This window comes from Vanellus vanellus (genome assembly GCF_965231255.1).
Source record: "Vanellus vanellus genome assembly, chromosome: 7".
In the NCBI taxonomy this organism is placed as follows: Eukaryota; Metazoa; Chordata; class Aves; order Charadriiformes; family Charadriidae; genus Vanellus; species Vanellus vanellus.
In genome coordinates, this window is record NC_138912.1 from 33,715,451 (window position 1) to 33,727,475 (window position 12,025).

The 12,025-nt window shown below is 39.1% G+C and overlaps 1 protein-coding gene across 1 annotated transcript in view; it reads right to left on the bottom strand.

Annotated features, from left to right (window-relative positions):
* Nucleotides 1-12,025, bottom strand: part of ANK3 (ankyrin 3) — a gene marked incomplete at its 5' end in the record, with an annotated part of 210,121 nt that overhangs the window by 108,982 nt on the left and 89,114 nt on the right. The window contains 3 exons of the mRNA XM_082486798.1: nt 2,597-2,695; nt 4,693-4,890; nt 9,374-9,472. Of these exons, the coding sequence (XP_082342924.1) occupies nt 2,597-2,695; nt 4,693-4,890; nt 9,374-9,472 (396 nt within the window). The remainder of the gene's footprint in view (nt 1-2,596; nt 2,696-4,692; nt 4,891-9,373; nt 9,473-12,025) is intronic.

Below are 12,025 nucleotides of genomic sequence, written 5' to 3' on the forward strand. Positions count from 1 at the left end.
ACCAAAATCAAATTTAAACACCTACTTCCATACTCCTTGACAAGAACGCAATAGGGAAAAAATAAATTATTCTAAAGTAAGCAAACCCAAGCACTTGCTCTTCTGACAGGATCTTATCTTCTCAGAAACATATATACATGCTTAAACTAACGGGCACACAGAACTGGAAACACCTATGAGTATGATTCATGAGCAAACATAAAAATTCTAGGAATTCAGCAACTCCTTATCAACTAAAATCAACTATAGCTAAGCAAGATTCCTTCCCAAAGTTTCTGCTAAATATCATTTTGGACCAGAAAAAAAAAAAATTAAAATGGGTAAAAGTATTCCTGGTACAAAGATAAGACTTTCTGGAACATTTAGCTACTGCAAAAAAGATGCAGCGTCCATTGTCCCCACCAAATCCAGTTGCTTTTGGGTGAACACAAAGGCCTATTGAACTCAGTGGTGAGCTCCATCCCTACTGTTTCTCTAGGAGAAAGGAAATTCAAAACTGTGGCATCCAGCCAGAGAGGCACAGACACAGATGATGTGGGCCCTTCCCTCAGGACCATCACCATCACAAATCTGCACCACTGCCCTTATACAAGATATAAAAGACCAACTGGAGAGAGAGAAGGAGAAGGGGAGGGGGAAAAAGGGAGCAGTCATTCAGCAGGGCACGACCTCAAGGATTTTGCTTTAGAAATCCAATCAATAGTTAATATTTCTCCAAGTAGCATTATCCTAAAGCCTCTTCACAGCTGCTTCTGCACAGCTGTAGCAACAGTCAGCCAGAGGCTGCAGAAGGGAGTTTTGCCACCAGGAGAAAGAGAAACCTCAGTGGATCTCTAGAAATCCCCTAATTTAGGCAGCTTCCCCATAAATGTACACAAGCCCCAGGAGGTGAGGAAAATACGCTTTTGTTCCTTTCTCATGCAGAACAGCAAACAGGAGCAGGAAGGAAGAATAACTGGTTGAGTATGTAACTTCTTTTCCCTGTTTCACACAATTTAGTAAATGTTTTTAAAACGATAGACGGTAGGAAATACAATGCACGTGTGTCACATCTGACTATAAACGCTAACTCATACTGCAGAGATTCAAGCCTGCAGCTGTAAAGGTGCAGTATCTACAAACAGAAGTATGGAATCTACCTGGAAAGCAGAATTTACTACAGAGAAGGCAATAAATATTACCTTCAAGAAGGAGTTTATATGCATCGGTGACTGTTTGTGACATTTGGTACGCATTTCTCTTGTTGCATTTGCATTGTTTACTCGGATCTCGCAACCCACACTTGTTTGCTGTCAGATTTCTTTGGGAAGGAATACTGTGAAGCTTTCTGGCCAATTTGTTTTGATGGCCAGATGCAATCTTTCTTTCTCACTAGAGAAATAGTGGCTTATGTATGGATGCTAAGTACCAGCTCCTAATTCTGCCTTGAAAGGTTGTTAGCGTATAGACAGGCAGTGAAAGAGGCAGGCAGGAAGGTAGGGCCCCTGCAGTAAAGTACCATGATGAATCTCAATAAACGCAGTCAAATGTGGTCTGAGATCACGTGAGCTCATGGTGAGGCAACAGCAGTGCTTTTGGAAAGTTTTTGCTTTAAAAAGCAATTCAGAGGATACAGATCAGTCTGATAACCTGGTTTACTCACACAAGACAGTGTAGTTAAGTATTGCTGTTGCTTTAATTCTTTTAATTCTTTGTATTTAAAAGGGATAAAATTGAATACATAGTTCTCCTACTTCCACAGTGACTGATTAATATGGAGGACAGACATGGCACCTCTTCTGTTAAAATTCTCTTTGTGCCTCTCCTTTGCTAACGTGACTTCAAACTAGACCCTGCAAGCTGCACCTGCAATCCCTATGGTTTTTAAAAACTAGTCTGGACATACACGAGCTGTAGCAAGGGCAGGCTCAGTTGAAAGCCAGGAAGGGAGCTGTCTGATTTATTCCTGAATAACTAGAACAAAACCCCATGCATCAAACGAAACTCCATTTTGGGGAGATGAACTGGTCCCAGTTGTATCTTGTTTAATCAATGGAGTTTTTTTATCATTTTCTAATCTGGCTTCTTTGTCAGTGGTCACATTCATATGTGTGACCCTTCTTCCTAACTTAGTAGAGTATATACGCACAAACCAAATTTTCCATAGGTACTTAATTAATCTCAAAATTGTGCCAATAACTGGCTGTAGACCATCTCATGCTGACTGAAGCAACAGCATATTGATTTCTGTCTAACTGATTTGTGATGAGCCGTGACGGTGAGTGAATAGCATTTCTGTGTGGAAAGCTGAAACAAGGTCTGTGAATTAAACCACCTTTCAAAACAGGACTTGAGTGCAGTCTTCACCTTGATCTCCTTAACACGGTGAGTTTCATCTTCTGTGCATTAAATTACAGGCAAAAATTGGCAGAAATGATAGGTCTTTTTTAAAATTTGTTAAAAAAAATTGTTTTAAAATCTGTTATGCTTCACTTGTTGAAAATAATTGTTGACTTGAATGGTTGTACGTTTTTTCAGAAATACAAAAAAAATAATCGATATAGTTAAGATGAATTTTGTAGGAAAAACAGACAACCACGAAAAGACCACTTCTTACCTCAGTCACAGCTTGGATTGATGCACCGTGCTTCAGAAGAAGTTCCATTACTTTTATTCTGTTCTTCTTGCAGGCAATGTGAAGAGGTGTGAAACCATTCTGTAAATGAGAAGGAATATATTTTTTCATACCATATACATCATTAAAAAGTAGAATTGGGCATGGAATTGACATGAAACGTTCCTCTATTTTAACAAAACACCTCCCAGATTTGTTTTGGTTTCACTAAATTGTTCATGTAAAAGAAAGAAAAACTTCTAAAAAGATGTATTTCATATAGCCAGTTGTAGTTATGAAATATAATGCCCACTCCAATAAAGAAATTATTTTTTTAAATTCTCAGTTCACATAAAACTATCAAAAGCTTCATTTTTGCTTATTCACTGCTAATTGGGTAGGGGGTTTTGTTGGAGGACTTTTGGGGGTTTGGGGTTTTTTTTGGTTTGGTTTTCTTTTGACTTTTCAGAACCGCTGACTAAAAAAAAAAGCACTTTACCAGCTCTGGCATTTGGATCCTCTTCTAAACTATTCTTACTAGAATTTCTTTGTTTAATTCATTATCTCCCAGTTTACTGTAATTACTATTATTTTGCCCCCTCCTTTAAAAAAATTGCACATGCAGCAGACTTTAAAACTACCATCTTATTTGGCATGAGATGATAGAACAGAAAACAAGTAAATCAGGAAAATAAACCGTCCAGAGCATCCATGACTGGTATAACCACATTAGTGCACTGAATGCTGATGCCGCTCTGGATATTCATCAAAAAAGCCTTTGCAGAACAATTCTGAAAACAGCTGACAGAACTGGTCCCTCAGATGTGATCAAAATTAGCTTTAGTACCTGCCATATAGTAAAGAATATCATATGCTTTTGTAACGTGAGATCAGTGCAATTGTCTGCTCCAGTTAAGCGTGAGCAGCTCTCAACTCTCTCCTTAGCAGTGGACAATGTCGAGGGTAAGCTCAGACGTGTTTCAGGGAAGAGTGAGCTCAAGCTCCAGATACTGCACTCAGTCTCCTTTTAATCATCCCGACTGGGGATTAGGACAGAATAAAAGGAAACAGTAAAAGACTTCAGGGAAAAGGAAATTTGTGGCTAGGTTACTAGACCACCGAGAGGCTGCTGCCAGCACCCCCAACAAGCTAAACCTGATGATGGTTTGATTATTTCAGAAGGTGCAAATAAATATTACAGGCATACAAGCCTCCCCACTTGCTGGTTACAGTGAACAAACCCCATATATCATAATACCTTGCCCAAGCACATCTGACAGCAGGTTGATCTGACACAAAAAAACAGAGGGGCTGAGAGAAGGAAATCTCTGGAGCCTGTGCTGTTTTCAAGAGAGCCGGTCCCACCTGGCTTGTGAAAGTTTCAAGAGCTCACGCAGTGTTTCAGGAATTGAATGAGTTAGTAGCATCAGGCTGTGAAACCAACAGTCAACCCATTTAATGCCAGAACGTAAATTTATTTCAAACAGTTATTGAAGAACAAATCAAAAAGGCATTTTAAAAATAACGGAACGCAAGTAAAATTTTGATCAAAATGCATTAATGCATTCAGTTTATATGCAGTTTAATTGCATTAACAGATTTTGTTGCTGAGGAAAGGCATATGACTCCATTGACATAATTCTAAAATGCCACAAATATTCATTATGTAACTCATTCCTACTTTGTACTGTTTCACATCTTTAAGAGCTAATAAAAATTCTCTCAGTTTTAAGCATTGCTGATTATTTTCTCTTTACAAACATTTCGAAAATGAGAATTATCTCCATACCAAAAACTACAGCAGTTACGTCTGCAGCTGCTTCATGTATTCAGAATAACAACAAGCTACCAGGAGGCAAAAGTGCTCTAGTTACGCTAGAAATTCATAAACCGCTGTTGACTGTCCATAAGCAAAGGTCTACTCTGGTTGCATGATACATTATTAACACTTTGAACCTCGAGCATCCTCTCTTGGACTGCAGCAATACAACAATATCCTCACTGTCAACCACCAGCAGGCAGAAAATAACTCTCAAATAAGTCTCACTACAACTTTGGAAGAATGTTTAGCTGTGAATAGGAACCCACTGTGTACTCACCAGCGCTTTGGCATTAGGATTAGCTTTCTTGTCCAAGAGAACCTTGGCAACTTTGTAGTGGCCACAGTGGGCGGCAACATGCAGCGCAGTCAGATAGTCATTAGTGACATCATCTACAGGCACGTTGTGCTGAATCAGAAGCTGAACACAGTTTAGATGATCTCCTTGTGTTGCCATGTGCAACGGAGACAAACCATTCTGTGAACAAAAAGACCCAACACTGACGGGTTATAGGATGCTCAGAGAAACGAAACTCCTCTGCGTTGTTCTTAGAACATTTGTTGTATGAACAATTTTACAAGCCCAGAGAACACCCAAATTACACTTAACACGTTCAGTGTAACAACAAGGGCTCTTACTCCGGCAAAAGCCACAGCTTGTTTGGTTAGAGCTCTTGGTCATAGGCAGTTCTACCTTAAAAAAAACAGTCATACCACAGCAGCAATGCTCTAAAGGTAGTTTACTTCAGCCAGCATAGCTGAGATAAGTTGCTCGACTCAAATGAGTTAAGTGAAGAACGGCACTTCATGACTTCTAATAGTTGCTGTTTCCAAAAACTGCATTAAACTCACCACTCTAATGTAGCCTGCATACAGCAGGCATGAGAGAGCAGGTCAGAGCATTACTGCAACCTTCCCTCATCCCTCCACCAGTGTTTTTATGAATTTGGGTTGTACACATGCCTTGCATCACATTACACACCTGTGGAGACCATTCTTCCCAGCCAACGTTGGTACAACAGCAAAAGTTTCAAGTGCAATTCGGCTAAACACAAATCTGAATGAGGCCACCATGATGTGACCTACCAGCAGCAGTGGTAAAGCTCTGTTTCATCAGGGAAACACCTGAGAAACATTCACGTTTAGGAACAAAACTTGTATCAAGAATTGTTTCTTACATTGCATACAATATTTAATCAACAAGCTGCCAATGTGTATCACATTTCCAGAGTAAAAACACGAGAGAAATAATTCTCAGAACTTTAAAGGACTGACCCTATTTCGCGAAGAAAGATTTTTTTACTTAGTCCTTCTAATGTCAAAATTAGATGCAAGTGCAGGAGCTATTCTTGTTACACATAATAGTATATAATCTAAAAATGACTGACAGTACGCAATGTTTGCCATCATGAAGCAACTGCAACTCTTGCTCACAGATGTAGTGCCCTCATGTGACCGCAGCTAGCAAAGGCAAAGCAGCAACATAAAACCACTGGAGATCTCAGGCTTTCTGAAACAGATGATTTCTTTCTTCTCCCTTCCCATGGCCATATCATAACAGTAGTGACAAACATTCAAAATAAAGGTGAAAATACACAGTGAAATAATTTTTAGAAGTGACAAAGAAGAAGGATAGTGAAAGCAAAGAGGCTAATACTGTCAGAATTTGAAAGCAATTTACATCCAGTGCTGAAAAACAGACATTCTTGGACGCAGTTATATCTTTCAAGTAAGATTATCTCATGGGCTTCTCATTTGTGATTTCTGCTGGCTTTGGATAAGCCTCTCTCCCACTCCCAAAGGCTACTACAGCAATTATCTGCATGGAAGCTTGATACTAGCGATGAATTTTAAACATTTTCACTGTCATCTAGTGTAGTTAAAACAGTAGAATAAAAAATAAAAAGATTAATTTTTCCCAGCCACCAAGCCCTCCTGATAACAGTTTATAACTGATGATGCTTTTTAGGTGATAGTAAGAAATCATGAAACTTTATACACTGTTCTGTTCCATTTTTATAAGAAAGAACCTTCAGGTGAAAAGTGTTATTCTTCACAGTAACAGCCACACTTATTAATGGAGTAAGAAATTGAGAAGATGACACAGGACTACCTTATAGGAGAGACTATTAGGAAAGAGGCTGACATTGATGGAAAAGAAGGAAAGAAGCAGAGCAGCCACACATCAATTCGGGAAAATCAGCAAGATGCTTGACAAAAATCTGTCATGGATGAGAAAAGTGCAGCAACTGGCCAGACTTTACACAAAAGGCCAAGAGACAAGGCTAGATCCTAAAGAAGTTGGTGGAAAAAAAGCATCATTGGAATATTGTCTTTTGTTATGACCTAATACATGCTCGCTCTTAATTCTGTTGCAGTAGAGTAACACAGTTACTTTAAATAGCTATGAAATAGGAAAGTTCATATTTCAATGCCTTTGTCTTCCCACTTTTAACATAAAAATATTACATATAAGAATGTTCTCCTGTCCCATGTCCATGTTGTGAGAGACAATCCACCAATGACCGTAAGAATTGACTTGGTACTTCAAGATGGAGCTACTAATAAACAGTTATACTACTGTTTTTATGAAGATTGCTAAGAAAATATTAAAAGATGAAGAAGTTCAAGATTAATCAAAGATATTGTCAGTCACATGACACCTTAAAAAAACAACAAACAAAACCCAAAACCCAGAAGAGGACCACAGAGATGAAATAGAGTATCAAATGCCTCACTAGGCAAACATAAAATTATCAGTGATATATAGCTTATTTTGTAGCTATGTCAAAAGAATTTAATCGGGGAAAGTGCCATTAACTCGGGGGGGTGGGGGGAAGACAAAAAAAGAAAAAGAGCCAAAAGAGCCTGGAAAAACAATAATTAAAAAAAAGATGGACATTGATACACAGAAATGCCATTTCTCACACAGAAAATCACTGGCATACTCAGGACCAGAATTTGGTTTTCCTTTTGCTTGTAGAAAACCCCAGATAATCCATTAGGTCATTGCCTCCCCTGAAAATAAATCTAAGTTTTTTCCAGGGCGAAAAAGGGTTAGCACTACACAAAACAATCTCTAGCAGGAAACAGCTATCAAACTGCAGTCTGGTTATTCTTCTGAAAAAGTTTTATATAACAGGAGAAAACTTTGTGAATTTCACATTCTTTCAAAGATGTGTCCTATTTCCAATAATATATGACTTAATTTGAAGAGAACAGAGCCACATCTTTTTGCAGAGGACAGTACTATAGTTTAGTGCCAAATGAATGGATTCATTTATGTCATTCAGCGGTACTGCTACTTCATAGCTTACCTTCTGAAAACATCAGAATTAACACATCAGAGGGAAACTCGGGAAGCTCTGCACTTTCTTTTGTTCACTTTTTAACACATAACATAGTTTTCCCTCTTTCAGAGAGGAGGCTTCACTTTGCTGAAGGTGTTTATATAAGCCTCTACAGGTCAATGTCCAAAGAGTGTCTTTCAGCCTATTTTGAACCCACTATCCCATGTTCTCATCTGCCTGATTTTGGCTAGTGAACTCTGGGCCAGGCTGTGTGAATCTCCTCAGGAAGGGGAACGAATTCAAAACCCACAGGCCTTGAACAGCCGTTTAAGTTTATGGATAATATCTGACAATACGAAATCCATGCGACAAAGAAAAGTAGCTCCTTAGAAGAGGTTCTAATTTATGATGGTAGAACCAAAGCAGTGGTGTTTATGGTTGGTTTCTTGCTTTGTTGGTTTTGTTTTGTTTTTTTCTTCTTTAAGTAATTAATTGAGCTACCAGAGAGGGTGGAAGAGCCTTTACCTCCTGGGGTACGAGCTCTAGGCTCCGAGAGTGGCAGCGGTGTGGATAGGCAGCCCAAGGGGCTCTTAGACAGCCCCTTGCTGTCTCCCGCTGCTCATGAAATTTGTAAGTCAGGGCTGTGGGACTCCATGGAAACTCCACATGCAGAGGAGGGGTGGATCCTGTCTGTCAGATTACCCATGACAGCACTTGCCTGTGACTCACTGAGCAGAGGAAAGCTGGTGCCAACCTCCCCAAACAAATGCTAAATATATTCCAGTGGGGGGGGGGGGAACCCAAAGAAGACGGAGGAGAAAAGCAGAATATAGAAGGGCGCTGAGACGGGATAGGACAGGATGACAGAAGAGAGAAAAGAAAGAACAGAAGGAAACAAGAAATGTTGTTGGAAATACATTGCTTACAGACTGCAAGAAAAAAACGTAGTGGAAGGTTGTCTTGGGAAAGTACCTCAACAAACCGCACAACCCAAATGTCAACCCTGAATGGGAAAGTCATGGGTTGTAGTAGTGCTACAAAACAGGCTGCTGCACTGACATTTAAAATTAGCAATAATGGCACAGCAGAGACCACCACCAGAAGAGTTCTGGCGAGTGCGTGCTTTAATGCCAACCCTTGGGTCTAAGACAACCTGTGCACCCTGGCGCAGGTGATTTGAAATTCCCATGAAGAATTTTGCATGATAAACTGTAGAGAGATAGAAAGTGGAGAGACTGGTAATCAAGCTAAGTCCTAAGGAAATATGAGCTGTCTCTGCAAAGAGACATTGCTCTATTTTTATCTCTTATCTCTAGTTTAGCCTTAGGGTAATTTGGTGCAAGCTGAAGATATATTGTAATCACCATATATTTATTCCAGGATAGATACAGAGATTTTCAACTACTGAAATTCTGAGGGATAGGGTTACCATACGTGCCTTTTTGGCTGGCACAGAAACCTTTTCTTGTGTATCTCAATTTAACACATTTTACATATGCAGACGTGCGCTACATACGGCATTCACTTTGGAGATCTCCCACACAGTTACTTTAAATAGCTATGAAATAGGAAAGTTATTGTCAAATCCTTAAATATGAGACACGCAGAATTACATAAAAAAAGAAAAAAAAAAGTACAAGGATTATCCCTGCAGAAAACAGTGCCACTTACCTTGGTTTTGGAAAGAATAGGGGCACCACGATCCAGCAGCATTTCTACAACCTGTTCATGGCCACTTCTTGCTCCACAGTGGAGGGGGGTCAACCCATCCTGTTGGACATCAGCATTATAATTGATCAGTTTCAGACACGGTAAAGTCTTGTGAACTTTTACAAAAACCTATGATGTCCTAAGGAACTAATTAATTCCTGCAGGATGGTGCTCTCACACAACTGAACAGATGAACCTGTTTATTCAAACAGACTGTATCTTTTGGCTCTGATTTTCTAAACATGTAAATAGTCATATCAAGTTGGTGCTCATGCAGTGGGCTACTTCCAGGCCCTCACTGTACACACAGTAAAATGGTAAATGCACATACAAGAAAAAGATGAGGTTGCACTTCAGGTACTTTTTGCCTGCATGCCTTTGAGAAAACTGGATCTTTCATTTATCAGTATGCATTAAAGTTAACGGATAGTCCTTTGGTCTGAGAGGAAAAAAAATAAAAATCTTTCCTACTTAGACTTTTTTATTACATGGATTTTGACAGGTGTACAGCAGATGAGAAAACCATCTTAATCCCAGGTGATAAAATTATGTTGGATTAACTTCTGTCTCTTGTTGCGTAGACTGTACTCGTGTGACTTCCAGCTGAATGACTGGTCCAGAGTCAAGGCATGCTGTCAATATCTCTTTTAGAATAGTTTGCTTAGTAATAGCAATCATAGTATGAGAAATATATTCCTTAAATAAGAGAAAGACTGTTTTTGACAGAGTTATTCCAAACTGATTCGATTATTCTTTGACCTGTACCCTGCTTACAATGCTCAATTAACCTGCTGTACATGAGTACTATGATGAAAGAAAGCACATATACCTTGAGTAACTGAGTATTCACACGGAGTTTTTCAACGCCATATGACATAGTGCTTGTTACAAATAATAACGTCATAGTTTCAAGAAAAATAAGGAAGAAAAATTAATGTTTTCAGAATTAGTATGAACAAACATTTGATTTGCTACAAGTAAAACAAATACGCAGGAGATACTGTCACACAGAAATTTTATCGTATTTTTACTAAATAGGTCAAAAGAGAAGCCTTTATAAGAAAGGTTGAAACTAATAAAGAAGAAAGAGCTGGGGAAGCTGGGGAAGGACTTTTTAGTAGGGCATGTAGTGATAGGACGAGGGGGAATGGCTTTAAACTGGAAGAGGGCAGGTTGAGATTAAACATTAGGAAGAAATTTTTTTACTTTGAGGGTTGTACGGCACTGGAACAGGTTGCCCAGAGAGGTTGTTGAGGCCCCATCCCTGGGGGTGTTCAAGGCCAGGCTGGACGTGGCCTTGGGCAACCTGGTCTAGTGGGAGGTGTCCCTGTCTCTGGGAGGGGGGCTGGAACTCGATGATCTTCAAGGTCCTTTCCAACCTAAACCATTCTATGATAAATATTTATTAGTTTTCCAAATAAAAGTCATAAAGAAAGGGGCCTTCTTCCAGGGTCTTCCAACACTCTTACAAATACATACGTTGTATTGTCTAAAATAAGTATGTCACATTATTTTTATAAAAAGGATTATCTAAAATTCCTTCTCGCACATCTTGTGCTCACTAATTCATGCACATGCATTTCCCCTCTGTCTGTCTCAGACATATTTTCCGTGCATAATTACAGTATTCTTTCTTGATGGTTCTTAAACCGTTATACTCTACTAGAACATCAGCTTAAGGCCTGCAAAGCGAAGAGGGCAGCCAGGGAGAGGGAGGTGGTGATTCAGAGAGCCTTACGCTCTCCTGCTTCTACTTTTATGCCCTCTCCTAATAAGCCTATGAAAGATAGCAGACAGAAATTGTTGTGATTAATTTTTTCTGCTTATCTCATTTAAAACTTGTATGGTTCTCACTGTGCATGTTCTACTTAAAGTAAGGCGTATGTTTTTGATGTAGATGAAGAAAAGATTTTGGTTCAGACTTAACTTGATCAAGACTCGGGGAGTTATTTGTTCATGAAAGATGAACACAGTTTGACCCACTATGTTCTTACTGGCTTCTCTGGAGCTGATGCTATTGTCATTTCTGCTTCTTTCTGTTATTTCAGCCCATGAAGTACAAGGCAGGGCACGTTGTTAAAATGATACTACACAAAATAAAGATGTATTGCTCAAAACATTTAAGTAAAGACAAAGAGAAAAGATATGAAACCCCATGAACGATATGTTCATCAGCTGAGTTGCAAATGTTTTGCTGTAGCTTCACAAGTGTTTAAAACAAGGTAATGCATATTTCCCATACCAGTAGTTTCCACAGGCAAGGGCATATCAAGTATTGAGCAGAATGCAAAAAACTGATATAAAAAATAACACCCACAAAAAAACCCAACACATGTATGGGAAAGAAAATAAAAACCATCAAGGCTAGGTAACTAGAGACCTGTAGGCAGGAGCTGAACATCATGTATATTAGATCTTCCATTCTTTTTACTTCCTATAATTATCATATTCTCCAGGCATATCAAAGAAGGATACTCAGGGAGATGAGGCACCAAACTGTAAATTAGGGAACATTTCCCAGGTTTTATTCCCCCCCAACTAATTTCGTCATTGTATCATGGGTAATTCATATCAAACTCACAGAGAATGAGACACGTTTACCATCTTCATGCA